The sequence below is a fragment of the Sinohyriopsis cumingii genome, chromosome 9 (assembly GCF_028554795.1).
Source record: "Sinohyriopsis cumingii isolate HCF-2022 chromosome 9, ASM2855479v2, whole genome shotgun sequence".
Taxonomy (NCBI): Eukaryota; Metazoa; Mollusca; class Bivalvia; order Unionida; family Unionidae; genus Sinohyriopsis; species Sinohyriopsis cumingii.
Window position 1 is genome coordinate 53,612,568 of NC_142969.1, and position 24,194 is coordinate 53,636,761.

At 35.7% G+C, this 24,194-nt stretch overlaps 1 protein-coding gene across 2 annotated transcripts; it reads left to right on the forward strand.

Moving 5' to 3' along the window:
- Window positions 1-372: 372 nt before the first annotated feature.
- Window positions 373-22,445, forward strand: LOC149791829 (uncharacterized). Of its 2 annotated transcripts, none has more exons than XM_089969274.1 (8): window positions 373-587; window positions 11,904-11,975; window positions 14,503-14,532; window positions 14,927-15,117; window positions 16,376-16,464; window positions 17,642-17,902; window positions 19,149-19,270; window positions 20,317-22,445. In XM_089969274.1, exons 1-8 carry the CDS (start codon window positions 463-465, stop codon window positions 21,890-21,892), a joined length of 2,466 nt encoding a protein of 821 aa, XP_089825400.1. In that variant the 5' UTR covers window positions 373-462; the 3' UTR covers window positions 21,893-22,445. The 2 variants fall into 2 exon arrangements, with proteins under 2 accessions (XP_089825400.1, XP_089825401.1); XM_089969275.1 differs by lacking the exon at window positions 373-587 and adding an exon at window positions 9,162-9,233.
- Window positions 22,446-24,194: the final 1,749 nt, after the last annotated feature.

Consider the following 24,194-nt stretch of genomic DNA (forward strand, 5'->3'; position numbering starts at 1 on the left):
CGGAATGATTAGTTTGTCGATATCGATACATCTTTTTGTGTGATGCGGTTGAATGAAAATATGTTCTTGCACTTCTCTCATAAACAATACAGCATATATTTTTACACAATTATCTCAAATATTTTAAGATAAATTAATAAAAATGACAGTTATATTAATCTTGACATTTCACCACATCCCCGACATATATAATAGACCGATATATAGACCGATATATATAATATATATAATAGCCAACACTTATATGCTATTTCAGAATTACCCATATGGTTCAAAATATATTGTATAGCCAAAAGCCCGTTTATCTTTTGAGAGATATGAAACAGACTATATAGCACAGCTCACCGGCAATATCAATGGGCCTTAGCAACCATAGACGCGAATAGGTAAGACTGATTTGTCTGAAATGTGTATTGGTAAACCCACCTGTGTTCAGGTGTAGCGCTGATTTTCTTCATAATAATGACGTCCCTCCAGTTATTTCCACCCGTGGACCATAAACCCTCCGTCCCAAAGGAATGGGGGTCGGGGAAATATAAGCAGGATGTCAACGTTTTCGTACCCGGACCCCCAACCTGGCATTACAGGTAAGTTGTCGGCAAGATCAAACAATGAAACACTTTCATATCTTCTGACCATGGGGGAAAAAAATCAGTTTGCTCAAGTAATTCTTAGCATGAATTAATTATACACAATAATTATACACAATATTTTATCAAAGTGTTATTGTTCTTAAATTAGTTAATCGGGGATGGGTATTTTCACATTTAGCGCAAATAGAACAGCCTTTGATAAATGGATTCCATATTTTTTTTACAAAATAAACTGCACACTAACCACTTAATTCTTACGAATTTATGCCGATAAAAATTAAAACTTTTTCTCATGTAATAGAGATTTAAAAATATCAATTGCTAAGCAATCGCTTAATCGGACGCTCACGGTGTGATTTGGCAGACTTGACAAAGTTATCGCTGGTGTCAATTACCAGCTGTGTAAATGGCCTATTGTTCATTTTAAAGAACATGTAATATAAACCTTTGAGGGACTTTTAAAAGTGTGTTCGTACATGCAGTAATATCGATCCATGGTGTACTATAATGTAACGTTGAAATCATTAATGTCGTCTGAATGGAACAATGTTACATTTAAACCCTCTTATTCAATTTTACCACTGTCTTCGTTAAAAATGTTATCCTCGTCGTTGCATCTCTCCCTGCTATATCGGTATAATTATTGCTAATACTACTACTACTACTACTTTTACGTGTGTGTGTGTGTGTGTGTGTGTAAATCGTTTTGAAACGTAGCTTTAACGGTTTTTCAGTCATATCGCTACGATGTCAGCAGTGTGGCAGTTTATAGTGATATCTAGCACTTGGGCATCATGACGCAGACATGTAGCTTGATGTCCCACCCAGTTACAATATCCTGCCACCAGACCGACCAGTCCTAACACTAACCTCTTAATGCTGAGCGCCAAGAAAGGCAGCTTTTGGTACCATTTTATATATCTTTGGTATGACTTGGCCGGGGATCGAACCCACGAACTCCCGCATCCGAGACGGACGCTCTAACCACTAGGCCACCGGAGCGGTACTTTCACAAGTAGTAGTAGTAGCAGTGCAGTATTTAAATCATCCTCATCCTCATCGTCGTCATTATCATCATCATCATCATCATTATCATTATTATAGCTTCATATAGAATTATGAAGTGAAATATCGCTATGTTTATTTCTACCGTTACATGACCTTTCATAACGGGGTGTGGGTGATGTCGACAAGAACTATGATTTATTTCTCTCTTACGAAGACGCCTCGTTTGATGCGGTGAATGATTCTGTCTTTACACGTATACACAACAAGATTTTGTCTGAAAATTATATAACTATATATAATTAATCTCTATGAGCGCACATAAACTGCGGAAGAAAAGATCTCCAAAAACCTTCATGACTGCATGAAAGATAAAGGGCAACAAATTTTCATCTAGGATAAATGATGGATCACATCCAAGAACCCGAATGAAAAAGATCCCCATTCTGAATTATTTTTTTTAAAGACACGGGTAAATGATTTGAAAGCCGATTAGTGGTGTTAAATCCCGACCCCTAGTACACTAAAACTTCTGCATGCCGTGAAGTGTGTAGAGCTCACATCAGGGCAATAAAGCAACATGAAGTCGGAGTCGGACATGGTCAAGTGTTGAGGAGGCTGTGTTCCAAATTCTCTAAGGGGCCCTGACTTTCCTCGAAAGAGCACCAAAGCAAAAGTCTATGTTTCTATTTATTCGAGGTGTGCATAATAAACCCAATACCCAATAAACGTGCGCAAGAACAAAACTATGTTCAAATTTTAAGTGACAAGTAACTGTACGCTTGTTTTGTATGTACTGTTTTGGGGTTTCTGTGGCAAGCCTGTAAATGGTTTTCCGGTCTCCCCTCCCCGATCCGGCCCTGTAAAGGGTTCACACTTTACAATCAAACATGATTTCCTAACTGAGACTCAGAACGTTATTAAAAATAGAATTAACTTGAAACGACGAATTATTTCATGCAGATTATCATGAGAAGAAAACAAAAGCTCTTTGTATGTGTAAAATGAAATTATTAGTTACAAACTTTTGTTTCAAGTTGTAATTATTCTACAGCCCATTTGATTCGCGATCGATATCAGCCATTGCAATAAAAGCTATCGTAGGCAACTAGAATGTATATAGTACAGCGTTTACTCCCCTTGTTGACTTGTTGAAAAACGATTCAAGTGAACCAGTCTCGAATGCTTGACTACGTTTAGATTCATTTTCATTCAGTATTTTACCATTTTTTATTTTGTAAAGCAGATCCCGTATAAAACAGTACGTGTCTTTTGTGGAAGGAAAAGTTAATGATTTGACAAAAAGGAATTTATCCCGCTATATGTATTTTGTTGTCAAATAGGCATTTGCTTATCCAGTGTTCATCTCTCTCTCTCTCTCTCTCTCTCTCTCTCTCTCTCTCTCTCTAATTTAATGGCTTTTTCTAATTATACTCCCAAAGTGGAATAAAAGTTATTTTAACTGAAAAATGCGAAATCAGAACGTGAAACTCTAAATAAGTTTTAATCATTTATTATTTACAATTCTTCTAGCAAATCCATATAAATTGCGCTTGAGAGTATGAAACACTTGTGTTTTTAGATCTCAGAGATTACAATATGGCTAAGCTTCTAAAATATACAAACATACAGGTCAACACACACACAGACATTGATAAACATAGGATGTGAAAAGGTGCCTACATTTTACGGCTGGGGCAAAATATCAGGGGGTCATATATCCTCAACTCCATTCGTACAAGCATGATGTTTGTTTTACTTTACAACTTTCATATCAGGTGACAATTGTTTAGGGGTGTTGGATTAGGGTTTCTGAAATAAGGAACAACCCGTGTCTTTACGGGCGTTCGATTGGAATTACGTGCAGATACTATTTTACTTATCATTTTAATTTTCATAATAGTTCAACAATCGCGTTAATCCTCGTACATCATCGAAGGCTTATTTTACGTATGGGATTATCGGACGGTAGTGCAAGAATATATAATATGTGATTCAAATGACTACTTCATGTCCCAACATTCTTCCGACGTTTTTGGCAGTGGCGTAGGTGGGGGATATATTTAGAGGGGGTCGATAATGCGTATAGAAGGTGGGTAATTATCACGCGATACGCTCTACTGGTAGATACAGAACCCAAACTTAACAATAACAGTATAGATAAACCACCATAGCGAAAATTACAAATTCTACGAACAATGCGTCTATTACTATTTCATGCATTAGTTAGGGTTCCGCACCAGATCTCTAACGATTTTTATAGTGTTATAGATCCGGTTTTTCAAGCCACTAGCGCGAGTTATAAATTATGCATTAACGTGATAGATTCTTTGATTAACTACCGTTTGACCTATATGCATATAAATTGGGTCCAACAGATGCACACCGTTCACTGATCGCAACATGAATGTTTCACAAGTAAAAATTATACCTTTGAAGTGTGCAAGTCTGTCGATGCATGTGAGGGTGTGCGCTTGTTTTTGTTTCTTTTTAATATGCAGTATTTTATCTATGAAATTTGTTAGTTTGACTATGCATTTTCTTAATTTAGTTATGCAGTTTGTTATTTTGACAATACAATTTGTTAGATTGTCTATGCAAGTTGTTAGTTTGACAATACAATTTGTTAGTTTGACTATGCAAGTTGGTAGTTTGACTATGCAAGTTGTTAGTTTGACTATGCAATTTGTTAGTTTGACTATGCAAGTTGTTAGTTTAACTATGCAAGCTGTTAGTTTGACTATGCAAGTTGTTAGTTTAACTATGCAAGCTGTTGGTTGGACTATGCAAGTTGTTGGTTGGACTATGCAATTGTTATTTTGACAATACAATTTGTTAGTTTGGCTATGCAAGTTGGTAGTTTGACTATGCAGTTTGTTAGTTTGACTATGCAATTTGCTAGTTTGACTATGCAAGTTGTAAGTTTAACTATGCAAGCTGTTAGTCTGACTATGCAATTTGTAAGTTTAACTATGCAAGCTTTTGTTGGACTATGCAAGTTGTTGGTTGGACTATGCAACTGTTATTTTGACAATACAATTTGTTAGTCTGACTATGCAAGTTGGTAGTTTGACTATGCAATTAGTTTGACTATGCAAGTTGTTAGTTTAACTATGCAATGTGTTGGTTTGACTATGCAATTGTTAGTTTGACTATGCAAGTTGTTAGCTTGACTATGCAGTTTGTTAGTTTCACTATGCAATTTGTTAGTTCGACTATGCAAGTTGTTAGTTTGACTTTGCAGTTTGTTAGTTTGACAATGTATTTTGATTTGTGTGGCACGGCCAAATATTCATACCATTAAAAACCCACCCTCTGGCTATTATTTAAGAGACACTAAATGACATAGACTGAATTTCAATAAAACATTCTAAATCCATTTCTTAAATATGCTTATTAAAATGAAAAGCAACTGACTTCCATTTTTTTACACATATATATGGGCTTGTAATGTTTAAACGGTTCCGTTTATATATTTGAAACCATCTCATACTTTTACTCCCGAACAATAGTTACGTCTGAATAAAATGAAAGATATATTTTAGCCTCTAACAACACATTTCGTTTGAAAAATTCAATTATCATATCCGCAAAATCACAGTATTTGTTGATGTTGAAATGAAATAAATATTTACCTTTAAGCTGGTGATGGTAATAGTTTCGATTTATTTCTGAAAATGAACGTGTTGTACCTTACAATTCTCCCCAACATTAGATACAATGCATACATTGTGCATGAGGGTTGTCTATTCATGACCGTATAACGGGCAAACAAATAGCTGTAACGTGTAAAACCACATCGTCCCATCTGATAAAACCAAGAAATACGTACAGTAAGGGCAGTGATCCTTGAAATGGCCTATAATGTTTAAAAGGTTCATTTTAGGTGTTCGCCACTGGAGTAATATACTTACAAATGAACAATACCTGTTCAGGTAAGAATATAAATCATATGCGTGAGATAATAATTACATACCCTGGTTTCTAGGGGGAGACGCTTTCGCTTATTCACGTAGAAACCATAATACCTACGATAACCTGGGTCTAATGTTCAAGCTTCAGGATAAATCAATTGATAACTTTATCGCTTTTAAACCCGTCTTTTATTTTTCGACATAAACGTTTCTTTGCGAAAGCGTTGGCAACTAACTTAATTTAATCAAATGTTTCCATTAATAAGTCTTTCTGATTGTGATGTATGCTTGTATTCAATTACATTATAATATCGCTACTACTGATGATAACTGGTTGCGTGGACTAGATACTGACCGCCTCGTGATTTTTATTAGCATTCCTCTTAGCATATTCCAATGTCATGTGTTTTCCAGAGGTGTAATTTTGTTCAGAGTTTTTATGACCACTGTTCACTATGTTGAACCGAATCACTCACTAAAACGTTCTCCCAACCCACCCACGCGTGTGTATTACAGGGAGTGTATGGCTATAGTTCATGTCCGACTGCCTGTCCATCAACAGCTTCGTTTCCCAAGCATAACTCTCAGTCAGTTTAAGTTATTTCAACCCATCTTGATAGAAGTGTAAAGCAACCATGTGTGACTTTTGATACTTAGAACATTCCGCATTCGATAGTTTTATGTTATCATGGTAAAATACATGGGCAATAAGTAGTACCTAGATAGAGAGAAATAAACTTTGAGGTAGTCTTATATAAAGAGAGACAGACAGACAGACAGACAGAGGGCGAGAGAGCAGGATACTCTTAATGGGAACTGAAGATTGCTGGGTTACACGTTACTGAAAGCTACAACAAAACAAATACCGAATTTAATATGAACTAAATTATTAAATACCGCACCTGATAATTTAATTCAGGCTGAATTGTGAGTACTTTCTTGATCTGAGAGAGTGAGTAATCACAGAACTGAGGGGAATTAATAGCAAGCATTAGCATCTTACTGGGAATTAATAGTATGTATTGGCACATTAAAAGGAATTAATAGCATGTATTAACATAGTACAGGGAATTAATAACATGTATTAACATCTTACAGGGAATTAATTTTATGTATTAGCATCTTACAGAGAATTAATTTCATGTATTAGCATCTTACAGGAAATTAATAGCATGTATTAGCATCTTACATGGAATTAATAGCATGTATTAGCATCTTACAATGAATCAATAGCATGTATTAGCATCGTACAGGGAATTAATAGCATGTATTAGCATCTTACAAGGAATTAGTATCATCTATTAGCATCATACAGTGAATTAATAGCATGTATTAGTATCTTACAAGGAATCAATAGCATGTATTAGCATAGTACAGGGAATTAATAGCATGTATTAGCATCTTACAGAGAATTAATATCATGTATCAGCATCTTACATGGAATTAATAGTATGTATTAGCATCTTACATTTTTTTGTTGATTGAATAATAATTTGCATTTGACCCCTATCAAAAAAAACATTTAATTCGTTAAGACCACTTTGGATAGCGTGAAACGTGATTATATATGGTGGACGCTGGTGCCAATAGCATGTACAAGTAGCAAAGCATTCTATTTATACCTTTGCGTTCCTGGGTAAAAGTCTCAGTGGTGCCAATATCATGTACAAGTAAGAAAGCATTCTATTTATACCTTTGAGCTCCTGGGTAAAAATCTCGGTTCTGACAAAGACAAGGATAAGTTGTCTCCAGTTCAAGTTTGGTAGGTTTCTCCGTGTTGTCTGGTTTCCGCAAACAACAACGACTACTATACGAAAACACACGAGCCATCTAGAATATTAGATAATACGTTAAAAGAAATTAACCGAGCTTGAGTATAAGATTTTCGCATTCTTCGTTTTTACCTTGTGAAATGCATCCATGCAATTTTTCACACTGGTTTGTACAATACATGTTTTAAACTACCACTATCAGCCTATCCCAATTAGAAAAAAAGAAAAGCCGTACTTATGAGACGTTTCGATTGAACGTATGTGCTGAAAATCAGTGAAAATAATAATCACAACTGTTTTGTTAGAGCAGTAAATGCAACTTTTACAGATAAAACAAAAGAGGCGTCTTTCTTACGTTGGTTTTGTTATTTGTGCTCCTAACTACACGTTTGTCCATTGAAGTGTCTGTAAGTGCAGATAATTTACTTTAATCCAGGTAGCCTGACATACATGTTTATAGTAGGATTTAAAGTTCAACCACCAAAGTTCCATGACGCCCATAGAGCTTTATATGGATATCAAATTTTGGAAAGGATGCACGGGGTGAATTTTAAAAACAATATCAGTACTTTTCACTACATTTAGCGAAAACAATCTGCACTTTTAGAAAACTGAACATGGCAAATGCTAAAAAAATTATTTGAAATGAAGGTACACGCAACTTATTCTTTCGCGTAATTTTTCAAAGTTTTCAGTATTCTCAGATACCAGAAATAAAAAACGTATTAATTGCATATGTCAGTTAGATCTATTTACTAGACGCAGATCTCGCTTTTAATCACTCCGGTGGCCTAGTGGTTAGAGCGTCCGCCTCGGATTCGGCAGGTCGTGGGTTCTATTCCCGGCCGAGTCATACCAAAGACTTACATAAATGGTACTATTACCTGCCTCGCTTGGCGCTCAGCATACTGGTCGGCCTGGTGTCAATTTAAGGTGACTGGGTGGAACATCATGCTACATGTCTGTGGAATGATGCCCCAAGTGCTAGACATCACAATACATTGCCACGCTGCATACATGATAGCGATATGACTGAAAAGTTGTTAAAGCTACGTTACAAATCCAAATCACACACACACACACACACAGACACACACGCGCGCGCGCGCGTGTACACAGACTCGACAATATCAATGCACCGTGTTACTCATTCCAGAGACTAAAATAGGGCTTGCGACTGCACATCTAGTGTTCATGGAGAATACTATAATACTAACGTTACAATTGAAACTGTTAGCGCAATTAAGTAGGACGTATAAATAAGACGACACAACGCAACCCTACACCGCTTATGTCAAGAGTACTCTTAAAACTCGTTTATTTCGACAGCAAGAATAAACTTAAAGACCTAATAAGGTTCCCTACCTTAAATATTTTCAGCATGTTTTTTTTATGTTTTTTTTATAATTTCATGGTGTTTGTTTTTTGTAATAATATCATTGTATGTTTTTTATGTTATAGGTATTGTCTAATGTTGTAAAGCGCTTAGAGCTTCAAATGATTAGGCGCTATACAAAGTCCTCATTATTATTATTATTATTATTATTATTATTATTATTATTATTTTAATCTTAAATTTATACTGTAAATGTGTAAAACAATGAATTTATTCCTCGCAATTATTATCCAGACTTGAATGAAATATGTGTATTTTGGCACTAAGGGGAAATGTATTCTAAAACATTTCTTACCTAAGCTCTGCTGAATTGATTTTAACTGGAAAATAAAATAAAACCACTCTGTTAGCAGACAGTTGATTAATATGGTGCTTCTTTGAGTATTGACCACGTGACGTGTCTGCACCTAAAACAAACCTGACTCGAGATTGTATGTGCTTTTGACATTAATCGTTTGTTTACATAAGATAAAGGAACGTGCCAAAACGTTTTTACTTTACACAGTGAACGTGTTTGAAGAGAGAAAACATGGGATTGTGTGTTGGGGTTGGGGTGAGTAACTAAAGTTTATGGATCTGCAGTGTGCAGTTTTTGATCCTCTGTGGTGCATTTTTTTAAGTTTCCGTTCTAAATGTAAATGCAACGTGTATAAATAAAACTGTACGAAAACGCTGTACCCTCAATTTTGCGCGCTCCCACTAACAGCCTTCTTAAATACAATTTACGGTTTAAGTCGGTGCAATTTGTTGTAAGAAAAAGTAAATTAGTAGACACTGCATTAAAACGCTAATAATATCCTTTGCCTCTTTTTACTATCTGAACTATAGTTGACCTTAACACCTCACATAGTGATCATAAAAATAGTATAATCACGTTGAAAGGAAAAATTAATACATTTCTTACCTACACCCCCCCCCATCAAAATTATTTGCGTTAGTAATGAAGGTATCAACACTGTAAATGACATTTACATTTTTAGAATATGAATTGTGATATATAATTTAAAAGGAAAATAAAAAACGATGATTAGTAATATGCACAAGTTTTATTGACTTATACTTTTCTCATTTATAGTAGGTTTTTGTAACCACGTGCATTAGTTTACTCAAACTTGAAATTCACACTTTTAGTTTTGAAGGTATAAAAAATGTTTGTCGAAACTCAATTCAAAAATTATTTGCCAACATAACGTACTTACTAATATAATACATACTTACTAATATCTGTCATATTTGATCATATATATCATACTAATATATACCACATTTACAAATATATAACATACTTACAAATATATAACAAACTTACTAATATATAACATAATAATATATAACATACCTATAAATATCTATCATATTTACTAAAATATAATATGCTTACTAATATATGACATACTAATATATGGCATACTAAATATGACATACTTACTAATATATGACATACTTATTAACACCAAGAATATGTGCAAATATCTAGCATACTTATTAATCTATAATATACTTATTAAGATGTAGAATACTTAACAATATACATCATACTTTCTAATATATAGCATAGTGACTATTATATCTGAGCCAGTACGATGTTTAACATCTAGAACCGATTCCAAGCAGTGGCGTCACAAGGGTTGGTGTCACCCACTGCGGTAAATCATGGTGTCACCCCCATGGACCTCTTTCCGTAACAGACCATACAGAATCCTTAATAAAGTCTATAGACAGTCATTTGGTGTCACACCCTCTGATGGTGTCACCAGGTGCGGTCCGCATTCCCCGCACCCTCCACCCCCAGTGACGCCACTGTTTGCAAGGGCATGTTTAACAGGTAGACAGCAGCGATTAGTCTTACATTACATGATAAGACACCTTTGATCCCGAATTGCGTGCAGATTTTTCATCCTTCTCCTGGGCAAAATCATTGATAAGACACGCGGTTATATTCAATTTGATATTTGCCAGAATACCTATCCCGGTGTATCCTAGTGGCCAAAGAAGTTTAACCATGTTCTTGCATGATTGCAGTAACTTTTACAATATGTTTCGAGCTAGACACGCATGATAGTGTGACTAAAAATATGTCACGAATTAGACATGCATGATACAGTAAAATTTCATGAGTTAGACATGAATGATACAGTGAGCATACAAATGTAATGAGTCAGACATGCATGATACAGTGAGTATAACAATGCCATGAGTTAGACATGCATGATACAGTGAGTATAACAATGTCATGAGTTAGGCTTGCATGGTACAGTAACTATAAAAATGTCATGAGTTAGACATGCATGATGCAGTGAGTATAAAAATGTCACGAATTAGACATGCATGATACAGTGAGTATAACAATGTCATGAGTCAGACATGCATGATACAGTAACTATTACAAAATGTCATGAGTTAGACATGCATGATGCAGTAACTATAAAAATGTCACGAGTTAGACATGCATGATACAGTGAGTATAAAAATATGTCACGAGTTAGACATGCATAGTACGATTCAACTAACTCTCGCACCATCTTCATGTAGCCTTCAAGACCTTTCAGAATGTTCCTCCACCCCTAGATTACTTCCTCTGGAAATATTGTTTTTAAGGAAATAAATTTAACAAATGGCATTATGGGGTGGTGATTACAAAAGCAGATTGACAAAAGGTTACGTCATATCACTAAGATATATAATATTTATAATAAAGGACGTAATGTCTTTCCCAGTGTTTATAATTTAGAAATTGAGGCGTCCATAACAACAGAGGTAACCTTTTGAGACTTGAATTGTGAAAAACGACAAAGGGTTACTAGAAATATTTGAGCTGTATAGCTAACAGGTTGGGATCACCAGAAAAGGAAAGTGTTTTTCAATACTTTTATTGAAATCCTCCACGCGGAATAATTGCCTTGCCTTTCATTGTTGTGTACACTATTTAACGGAGACTAACGCGGGGGTATAGATTTCACCTTTTTGTTACCCATTCCCCCCAACAACAAAAAATTCTCATCAAAATGAGTGAAGATAATTTAAAGATTGGAAATCAAATCGATAGCTTGTCATAGATTGGCAGATTTGGAATCATTTATTTATTTTTATTTATTTATTTATTTATCATCTGACACGAATTCCTAATAAAGATTGTGACAATGAACGATGAAACTGTAAAAGGAAAGGAATGTGTACATCGGTGATAAGAGTTCCCGAAATCTCTACCTACTTTTTCTTTCAGCGGCAAGCCTATTGACCAATTCTACCGGCTGACGCAGTTGAAGCTTAGTAATGTCAGATCCAATGATGAACTGTAAGTACAGGAGAATGTGTCCGTCTTTTTGTGTGTCTGACTGTTGTGTACGTATGCGAATCCTGAGATATCTTTTTGTGTGCATGTATCTTGCGTACAAACATGTTCTGCGGATAATCCGAAACATGGGGTGATACTGGCTATAAGACAACAGGAAAGTGACATTATAACCTCAAAGCTAATTTATAAAAGTGCATCTAGATCAAATGATAAACCATGAAACTGTTTTGTGAGTTGATGGGCGCGTGTGTAATTTGCATAACTCCTTCTGCACCGTTTTAGACGGAGAGTTCAAGAAATTATTGGTCTTTAAATGATCAAAAGAGGTTGATCCTTCGTATGAAGTAGGGATCAGAAACGTGGGGATATTGGGACTGATGATAAGTGGATGGGTCTATAAGGAAAAGAATCAGCAACTGAAAAAAAGTATGGCCAGTATTTAACTTCGCTACATGTTCCGGCTTGAACTACATCCTTGAAGGGTCAATAATAATAATAAAAAAATGTGTTCTCCATAGGTTCGAAAATGATTAAATCCCATCATACAATTAATTAATTACGCACCCCCACCCCCACCCCCACCCCCATCATACATTAAAGTTGTTAATTCAAGAAAATTAAAAATGTGATGTGAATCTTGAATGTAAATTTTAAAAATGTGTAATTATGGATTGGTAAAATTACACTGAGAGGTGATGCGTGTATACATGTAAGAAAATTAATAATTAATTCACCGTATATGCATATGCAAGTAAACAAAAATCATCACAAATCTGTTGAGATATTTTATATATAAACTTTTGACACAGAATTGTGTGGTTTAGTGTAAATGAAAATCAGATCAGGCACACTGACTTGAAAGACGCGATTTTAATTTTACTTTAATTATAGAATAAGATGCTTTCAAGCGTTACATGTGTATTGATTGATAAAATATCTTATAAGTTTCACATCTTGCTAACTTCAAGACAAGCTCATCTTTCCTCCATCTTGCCGTATTGCAGAGCCAATGGTATAGTGTTTGGTTACACTTTTGTCTGGAAGTAACGGATTTCTTTTATGACGGGGTAATGATTACAGTAGGAAACAAAACTGAAACGTTTTGTACTTGTTAAGCTGTCGATGAAAGCAAACTGACAAGCGGCTGGTCCCTCCTATACAGTGACGACGCTAAATCAAAATTGGACAACTCGAAGACTCTGTGTGTGTGTGTGTGTGTGTGTGTGTGTGTGTGTGTGTGTGTGTGTACGCGTGTTTGATTTGGATTTTTTAAGGTCGCTTTTAACATTTGTTCAATCAAATCGCTGCGATGTCTGCAGTGTCTCAGGTAATAGTGATAATCTAACACTGGGGGATCATGCCGCAGACATATAGCATCATGTCCCACCCAGTCATATTATCCTGACACCAGACAACCAGTCCTAACACTAACCTCTTAATTCTGAGCGCCAAGCGAAACAACTGTTAGTACCATTTTTATAAGACTTTGGTGTGGCTCGGCCGGAGTTCGGACCCACGACCTCCCACATCCGAGGTGGACGCTCTAACCACTTAGGCCACCGGACCGGTTCGAAGAACCAACTGCATATGGTTAACAGGTAAAAACGTCAGATTATATGAATAGTGTGAGACCTCCATGAACCCGCATTTGAAATCCACCACAACAATGCAGTAGTAAGCGAATATGATCGCATATGTATGGAGCTACATCGTCGAAACGCACTAAAGTCGGTCTCGAAGGGTCGTATAACTAACGTTTGACAAAAGCGGCCCACGCAACGTTCATTCGGAATTGACAGTCGAATATTGTGTCAGCATAAATAGATTGTAAAAGAGTTATTATGCCCCACCGTAAAACTTGATGTTCAACAGTTCAACTTGTGTTAATGTCCTTAAAGCCTCAAAAAGACACGTTTTATTTCTTAAATAATAAAATCTGGCATCTTAAAATGTTATATGCTCAATAAGGAGTATTATTCATCACGTAATAAAGTGCACATCGAGTCAATACTAACCATACAAATGCACTTTTGATTCTATATCCACCGGAGAATATTGAATTACTGTCATCAGTACCCCCATAAATTTGACAAGGCTGCAGATCTCGGTTAGAGAACATTATTTATCTTTTTTATCTTAATAGCTCATATTTGCTTTTACTAACCGAAGAAAGAAAAATTAATGGCGAAGAGGACGTAACTATTCTGTTAGCATTGTGTCAAGCATCGATCAAATAGAAGTGAAGAGAAATTAACACGTCTTCAATGTTGTTGTTATTGTTACTGTTATTATTGCAGATTGCTTCATTATTATTATTATTATTAACATTATTATTGCAGATTGCTTCATTATTATTATTATTATTATTATTATTGCAGATTGCGTCTTCATTATTATTATTATTATTATTATTATTATTATTATTATTGTTGCAGATTGCTTATTCATTATTCATTATTATTATTATTATTGCTGCAGACTGCTTCTTCATTATTCTTCTTCATTATTATTATTATTATTATTACAGATTACCAGAGCCTCAGGCATCGGATATGGGGTTTGTATTATTTTTACAATCCGGAAAACAAACATGCTTGCAAAGTCCAAGAATTATATTTATTTCTTGTATTTAATGTACAGCATATGGAAAGAAAAATAAAGTTCGTCTTACCAACTGCTTCGAGTTGTATGTATTAAGTCATTAAACTGACACTCAGTAGCTCAGTGTAATACCAATTTTGCTGGTATATCTTGATGTCAAAATTATATTTGATAACTGTATTTTATTTTTAAAAGTTATTTGCCATATTCCGTAATGAGTAAACCTTGATTAAGGAGTATTAGCAAAATTGATCTAAATATAACTGTTTATGTATATAAATACAACTGTTTAAGTACAATTTATATCATATTTCATATTACTTTTATTTATATATTTTATTCTATTTTAGGGCAGTGCTCATCAACAGAACATTCCCAGCTGAACACCCATACAGTGGTCATATCTCTCGGACGGCAATATTTCCAAAATTCGACAGTCCGGAAGATCCAAAACGAGGGACTAACGCACGTGCGATTCAGCCAATCAACGCTGAGATGCCAGCAACGGCATATGATGTCCAGATTGTCCACAAAACAAAAGGTCAGTAGAAAGAACTCATGAACATGTTTAATAAATACCGATTGATGAAAATGTGTTCATATCCACAGTAACGTTTTTTTCTTTTCTTCTTATCAATAAAAGAGAATCTTTATTAGGTACTTGTGGACTGAATTGTTTGCCATGTCAATGTGATTTTCGGTTATATGGATTCATTGGATCAGTGTTGGAGAATATTTAATCCAGGATATAGGAATATTAATCCAGAGAGGGCAAAGGATACGAAATATCCAGCAATGAGATCGCAAGAAGAATCGCAAAATTTGAATTGCAATATATTGACTGAAAGTTGTCACATGGCCCACTTCCTTGCAAGCAAAACTTGATGACTTCTGAGTCAGGTATTACTTTTCTAGACAACGAGGTAATACAGGTTGTAACATATAATCTTTTCCTTTTCCATGTGCTTTGAAAAAACCCATCAGGAAACCTTAAACATTCAGCAACTCTGTATAATGTTACTATCGACATATCCTCCCTTCAAGAAGTCACGGACAGATGACCAAACGCACGCATAAAAATGTATAGACAGATTTCCAGGGCCGCGGACAAGGTGCAATTAGGACAAAATTCCGGAGGCCCACAACGGCCCGGGGACTCACCGCCGTCACAATTTGTAACTCGAAGGGGCCTACTGGAGAATTTTTCCTAGGGCCTACAAATGCTCTCCGCAACACTGCTGATTTCATAACTATTGTGCTGGCGTGTACTCTGGCGCTATATTTTGGCCAAAGTCATTACTTCGGATCTGCTGATTTCTGAACATAAATCCGTCTCTTTCGCCACAACAAGAGCCACCTGTACACCATATCAACAATTTTTAAGATGAAATAATTTTCTGGTCACTGCGCCAAAACACACACCAGATTGGTAAAGGTTTGTGATCTGTACCATCTAGTAGCGCTGTATAAGCGACACAAAGGGACATACATCTCTTATGTTGACATTCGTGTCCACAAGTACATGAATAAAGTTAAAGAAGATAAACAGTCTGCATTTGTTTCTTTGCAAAATTATGTTTATTTCTGTTAACCGTGAACTTGATAAATTAAAAAGTAATAAAAAATTTGCATCTTCATTAATCACCACTGTTAAAATCAATTACACCCATCCATTTCATAAGTTAGAATTTTGAAATATTTGATACTGAAATTATATTTATGCGTTACCTCTAAATTTGCCATACGTTTTCACTCAACAATGAATGTGTAACGATGTTAATGATGATGCATACTTCCAGGATTTGGTGATAGGCGTGAAATTCAAGCACTGCCAAAAGAATCGGAGAAAAGGGCATTAGAATGGATGGGAGAAAGCGGATTTAACCAGGTCTGCTTTTTAATTTCTTTCTTCGTGTTAAGGCTCTGCTTTGCTTTAAATCTGTCTTAGTTCCGTGTTTTTAAAATATGTCGAGCATGCAAGTGAAGGTTAACCCCCAACAGCAAAGTGTTGATTTTTGTAGAATACTCATTTGATGTAATATTATTCATTGGCGGGAACGTAAATCTGTAACTTTGCTTAAAGTAACACGGTCCTACTTTTTTTAACTCTGAGGTTAAACTCGTTTTACAAAATGAAAACGGTTCGAGAGTATAGGAAATTAAATTCCATTCGTAGTTGTTCGAAATGAAAGATAAATTTGGGTGCTTTTTGATCTTAAATGTTGACTAATAACCTGATCCACCCATTTATGTACACAGCAGACTGGCATGAATGAGAATAAATCCCAACGTATTATGCCACTGTATTTAAAATCAAATAAGTAGAAACCAAACAGAAGAATTCTTTCTCATAATCCACTCTTATCGCAGAAGATAACAAAAGAACTAATTCAGGCCACCTCGACTATTTCTGCTATACATTAATTTTCCTCGGATGTGTGTCAGCGCAGTAATTTACAGAAAAAAACATACATTTTGTTTGCCTGAAATTTATTCGCGAGAATAACCGCATTCTGTTCTATTTCTAATATTAGATTGACCGTAGGGTTGACTCAGAAGTTGTGAATGAATAAATAGTTCCATGCAATGCAACTTCTCTTTTAGTCCTTGTTTTGTAAATAACAGAGGTAGTCCAAATGGTTACTAATGGTAGATGTCTTGCATTCGAGGCATGATCCGTAGGATTAATGATCGAAGTTGCAAATAAAAAGAACTCTGAACGGTAGCAATGATTTCAACTCAGTAATTAAAAAGCTGAGAATATCTTCACATCTTTTTATCGTGTTGCCAAATAACAATGTTTAAGCTTTATTTCAATCCAAAAGAGAATCGGAAATCAGAAAGTTTTATTGGTTTTTGGTATCTTTTTCACATTAAGTTACGTGGTTATGCTATGCAGTGCCTATGAAGACCTATATGCACCACATCTTTATAATCGAAGCACTTAGCTGCAGAAAACAATTACAAACTTGTCTCAAGAAACTGAAGAACTTAATGCGGCACTGCAGCAGAAATAACCGTAGGATGTTAGTTAATGTTAATAACACTACCTATTAAACTTTTAGTTGGTTAAAGCCCACAGCGGACGACAGCAGTACTATCCCATCCCTCCGAAAGTGGTTACCCCCAACCTACAGAGCAGATGGCCAGAAATGAGGGTTTCTATGCGTACTGCTAATACATTACGTAATGTGGAAAGGGACCAATGGCGGACCACGTATGATTTGAACCACACAGGAATCGGACCGTCCAATCCGATGAAACTTGACAATCTCGGTGACAAAACTCATACACTGGAAGTTTATGGGATCGAGGATGACAATTTGGTATGTTTTTATTGTGTCTTAATTAATTAATTAATAAATAATAATAATAATACTAATGATAATAATAATAATAATAATAATAATAATAATAATAATAATAATAATAATAATGTCCACGTTTTACTAAGTCAGTTTCTTGTATTTTCTTTAAATTGTTTTGGAATGTTATCTTTCCAAAGATTTCATTTTTTTAAATACAAACAACAACAAACTTTTTCTGTTTAAATTGCCAGACCATAGGCCTATAGCAATTTTTTTTAATGAGATGCTGTATGTGTGTGTGATTTGGATTTTTTAACGTAGCTTAAACCATTTTTCATTCATATCGCTACGATGCATGCAGTGTGGCGGTTTATAGTGATGCCTAGCACTGGGGCATCATGTCGCAGACATGTGGCATGATGTCCCAACCAGTCACGTTATCCTGACATCACGCCGACCAGTCCTAACACTAACCTCTGTTACGTGTTTAGGCTCGAATAAACAGCAACACAGAAAAAGTGAAAACAACAAGCTTTTTAAAATTTAAAAAATAATTTTTTTTCTGTTAAAATGAAAAAAGAAGAACTTACAGTTTCAACAATCAAATCCAAAAATAATCTAAGAATAATCCACGAATTAAATTACAAAAGTCCTAGTAAAAAATGTTCTAATAATTTCAAATTCGAATCCTGATGTAAAATCCAAGATGGATGCCGATGACGTATGCTGTTGTTAGTACTGTGCTTATCTACAGTTCAAGGTCAGAACCTAAATCAACATCTGGTGTTTATGAAAAGAATGATTCAGGTCAACCAATTTTCTGAAAAAATATCATCTCCAGTGAATAAATTTACATTATAATAGCATATAATAGAATAAAAAAAATTAAAACTGACAAACAATTAAATTAAAACAAATATATATTAAATCAGATATACGTAACACCTCTCAATGCTGAGCGCCAAGCGAGGCAGCTGTTAGTACCATTTTTGTAAGTCTTTGGTATGACTCAGCTGGGGATCGAACCCACGATCTCCCGCATTTATGAGATGCTGTTAAGCCCTCAACATACAAAACCCTATACAGATACATAGGCCTACATTTTGCGGCTCTTTATTTGTGCCAAGAGATAGCTTTAATCCTAATAAATTAGATGACACGATAACATCTTGATCTTTATTCCCAGAAAGCATCAAGATAACAGGTACTGGATTCTTGATTATATAATGGAGCTGCTTTAAAAATAATTTTTGGTTTATTTCAGTATCCTCGTTCGATTAACACCTTTGACCCTCCACGGCCTTACCAAGGCAGAATCGCAAGAACACTTCTCCCAAAGCCACAAAACCAAATGCCGCTTTCTGAGGAAAACACGGATTATAAAAGGTACCCATGTTTATACACACACACACACACACACACACACACACACACACACACACACACACACACACACACATACATACAAACATACATACATGCATACATACATACATACATACATACATACATACATACATACATACATACATACATACATATCTATATACGTACGTACTTACGTGCATACATACATACATACATACATACATACATACATACATACATACATACATACATACTCTGAAAACTTGACTATTCTGCTGGTAGCCTATGGTGGCCCAACTTGAGTTCAGGAGCCTGAGGCACTGCCGCCCCCGCCCTCTTTTTATTGGTTATGGATACATATATCCATAACAAACTGTTGCGGTTGTATTCTGAAATATGAAGTAACGGATTCAGAATTAAAGATTTTGTATACGCCCCGTCCCCCAAGGTGCGCGCGTATATAGGGATAGCAACGTCCGTAAGTCCACGGGTAATATTGTTTCAGAGTGCCTTAGTTTGCTGTGGAGTGTGTGTATTGTCTCATTTGTGGTTTTGGCATTGACAAAGACAGAAACCTACCGATCTTTGCACAGCTCCGTTCACGGTCAAGATCACTGAGCTGAAAATATTACTTTCTCTAAGCATGATAAATCAAGTTTACTTGTCCTAATGTTCATCTCACTTTAGAGGTAGACTAGACTTTGGAATGACAGTTATCTTGATTTTGAGGGCAAGGGGTGAAATGTGAAGGTTACTGGAGCAGACCTTGTAATTGTGAGAATATCAACTCGATAAGTCACATTCCTGTAATTTAATTGTCATCAAACTTATAGTCTGTCAACACTTTGGCTGATACATTTCATTACTGATTCTCGAGACAGAGATTAAAGGTCAAGGGCACAAGAGCTAAAATTCACATTTCTTGTTCCATATAACAAGTCTGCATTTTAATAAAGTTTTCTGCATCAATCAGTTTCATAGCTTCATTACAACGATATATCAAAATGTTATCTGAACTTATTACCAGACTAGCATTACTAACATCTAAATGGTTTCTTTGCCAGAAAGAAAACACTGACTGAGATAGAAGAAGATCGACTCTTGAATGGGAAAGAATACGTGAATCTACCACATCCAAGAGAGGACCACGAAGGAGAGAGATGGATTGAACTCGAAGACGCAGCCCATCAAATTCCCAACCTTGCCGCTGTTGAGGAAGCAAAAACGAAATCTTCCCCAGATGAATCTCCTTATAAACCCGCAGAACCGCCATCCAAAGATGAAGCAGGATATCTAAAAACCAAAAAGGAGGAGAGGGACAAGCAGATTCAAGAAATAGAGGCGCAGAATCGCTGGAAGGTCTTGGAGTCACATAAACCAGGTCATGCCATCTCGGCTCTCAACCATAAAATGGCTCTTGTCAGTGACGTTGAGAAGCCTCCAACATTCTACGGCCATGAAGGACGGTACAATGAAGAAAGAGCTGGCTTGTATAAGACAAGTTACTTACCTGAAAGGTTGGCCTATTCAATGAATGCGCTGGATCTAAGTGGTCCCGAATTAGCAAATACATTCCATTCCCACGTAGACGCCATAAATTTGCCGACAAAACTAAGCCAAGACATGAGAGATGCTTTCCGTAGAAGTCGCACGTTGAATGATATGCCAGCAAATCTATCTGGCGACCGTCGAGAATCGAGAGAGCTTATGAATCAGTATATCAATCTGAAAGAAGCTCAAAAGAAAAGACTACAGCCCTCAAATGAATCGTCGAGGACGAAAGTACAAGAGAAAGAGACCATTCTAAAAGACAGCACCACCGGGGATAGTTATAATGTCAAGAAGTTTTTGCAAGAGAACGAACTAGGCAAACACGCTCGTAATGAACCACTTCATGTTATGTCCACGGAGAATCAGCACCTAAATAACGTGCGAATGACCGCCAGTTCAAAGTCACAAAAGAGTGTCTCATTTTCTGAGAATGTCACGGTGGCAATGGCGTATGAAAACGGTCCAATGAGGTATAGCAGCGCACCAACAAGGGGATCGGCTTGTGAGGAAAGACAAGAACCATTTGGGACGACACCAGTGAACACAACCCAATACACAAGCACACATGCTCTCTATGACAAATCTAGCGAAATCCCTGATCATCCAGCGGCTAAACAAAATACGATCTACGACATAAATCCAAAAGAGATGGAAGAGGAGGATAAAGAAAATACAACTCAACAACCATCCTTTTCAGTATCGATTCCAAAGGTCTCAAAATTCCAGAGACCCGCAACGTCGTTTGGCGATGGTACAGAATATCGAGATGAATTTGGAAGCAGGTCATCGAATTTCATGCCAACGAATTTGACAAATTCTCTGTCTTTTAAAACGGCGTATGAACAACAGTTTCCCGTCTATAACCATATTGGCTATAAATATGATCCGCGATTTAGTTGGGAACCAGGGAACGGAACTCCTAGACCACAAACTACACTACTGGAAATTCAGAACAGATTTTCAAAGTCTTCGGTTATCAGAAAATTCCAAGCACAATTTCCAGAAAACAATCCGGACCTAAGAGAGAATATCACAAATGGAAAGAAACACAACTTCTATGGATTGAGCGGTCAGGTTTTACATGGATGAATATTTGCCGATTTTTTAGTTGAAGATTTATCAGTATTATTATGAGTTTACAGGCATTGATTGTAAACAAAGTTTATAACTCAAGTATTGCAGAACATTATATTTAATCAACCATAACCAATGAATAAGTCAAGCGTGGCTAAGGAAAGTCACCAACCAGTCTGTCTATCTCTATCTGGCGAGATTGTACTGTGAAATTTAAATACTAGTTCCGTTTCAGAAAGCTTCTTTTTTTTTAAAATGAGAAAATATTCTGAAAATGGGAACCAAAAAGAAACTAGTACATAAAACCACAAGCAATATATGAGCGATGTTTATTGATGGAAGTTTCAAATATCTTCTAAGATAGGAAGGATCCTTTATGAAAACTTGCAAAACTGTAGAGCTATTGAAGATTTATAAACAAGAGGCACTCCTCTTGAACACTTCTTAATGACAAAGCCGTCAACAACTAGAATAAACGGAGCAGCCTTGGTAGAATCGAAATTTAAATTTCCCAAGTGCTTGTCCATGAATAGACCATATCTTCTTCCTAAAGAATATATATATATATATATATTATATATATATATATATATATATATATATATATATATATATATATATATATATATATATATATATATATATATATATATATATATATATTATCCCTACGCCGACCAACTCTAAGGTCGTGTCTGTATGTTAAGAGTAACACAATAATTTCAAACACTTGGCTTCATTCCTTCCCTTATCTGTATGATTTGCTAAGGTCATTTTAACATTTCTCTTAATTCTTATTTAAGCTAAGTTCAATTCTTCGTCAACAAAATGTGTTAACGTGTGTTTTCGCATAACGTAAATTTGACAATATTTATTAGAACACATCCGTTATCAAATCTTAAATTTCGGAGGTACAGTTTTGCACGTTAAGCTCTTCAATTTCGGAGGTGCGTAGTTTTGCACGTTGTTAAGCTCTTCAATTTCAGAGTATTTAATCCCATAATGCCTAAACAGAAGTGATCGGTTTTGAAAAACACCGGAACTTGTGAAGCTTGTTGTATTTGGGAGAGTGAGCAGTGTTGCAGAAGAGCACCAACGTGTGCCGAAAGATTTGATTTACTTTCAAATTTCTGAAAGTTACATTTCCATTGGCTAATTCAAAGACCACCAGATCATGAACCCTACGCGGTCGCTGTCAGATCTTCACGTCAACAGTGAAGGTCTCATTTTGATCCGATTGTCTGAGTGCAGTGTAAACTAACGAGCAAGACAGCACAGACCCTGATCTGCCACTGCATACTCATCTGACAGATCTAGCTCATTCATGTTTGTAAGGAATAATCTATAGAACTATCAAAATAGACCATGATCCGTCTGCTTAGCAGAGTCTTTGTTGTTGAAAACAGCATACAAGCGAGTATATACGGAAAATAAGGGTTTCTGTACTATGGTCGTAACCGTTTTGATTTATCAAATCGAAAGTTTCACCTAGTCAATGAAGCATATTTAATAGTTTATCTAATATCAAGCAAAGATGTCTGAATATTTGAAAACGTTGCGTGAACACGAACATCATTTCGTAGCACTCAGTAATATTCATCATAGGAAATATGGAGCCATTGTTATCTTGCAAGAAAATCAACCCCAAACTAACCGAAGATATCTACATCCCAAACTGTACTAGCCCTATTTCGTTTACAGATACTCTCCAGTTTATAATTGATCGCACTGGTGGAATTGCAAATTGATTGCAGATTTATTGAAAGGAAAGACAATCTAAAAAGTGCAAAATTCGTTCCGAATTTTACGTCATAGTATAATATAGTATTGCGATGACTTCACACACACACACATACCCGTGGACCGTTATATCGTTTGCACAATTTTTGTATTCATGTTAGTACCAATCAGTATTATAAATGTTTGAAATGTGTGAAATCGTTTTCATGTTATCTTGCTAGTTTTATTATAAATATTACATTTTTTTATGAAATGTTTTTTTTTGTACCTGCGTGGGGTGTAGCTACATCCTTTTATATTTCGCATTTCTGAAATGGGTGTCAGTATTTATTTGCATGATACAGAATGAAAATAATGATTCAGATTTAGAAAAGTGAATCATACAGTTCCGTTTCCCTATATACGTTACCGAAACTTACCTCAAGGAGCAACAAAAGAAACAAAATCCTCCAGCCAACCACCAACCAATAAAAACAAGGTTGAAATGACAGATCTAAAAAGAAAGACTAAAACAATATCTGTTGTTAGTCAGAGTTATATTGCGGCATTGAATGATAAGAAAATACCAGACGTATGT

Excerpts from the sequence above, each read along its gene's own strand:
- LOC149791829 (XM_089969274.1), top strand. The coding sequence starts at position 463 with ATGACGTCCCTCCAGTTATTTCCACCCGTGGACCATAAACCCTCCGTC. Across the intron at positions 11,976-14,502 it reads GTCAGATCCAATGATGAACT|ATTACCAGAGCCTCAGGCAT; the intron begins GTAAGTACAGGA and ends TTATTATTACAG. Across the intron at positions 14,533-14,926 it reads CCTCAGGCATCGGATATGGG|GGCAGTGCTCATCAACAGAA; the intron begins GTTTGTATTATT and ends ATTCTATTTTAG.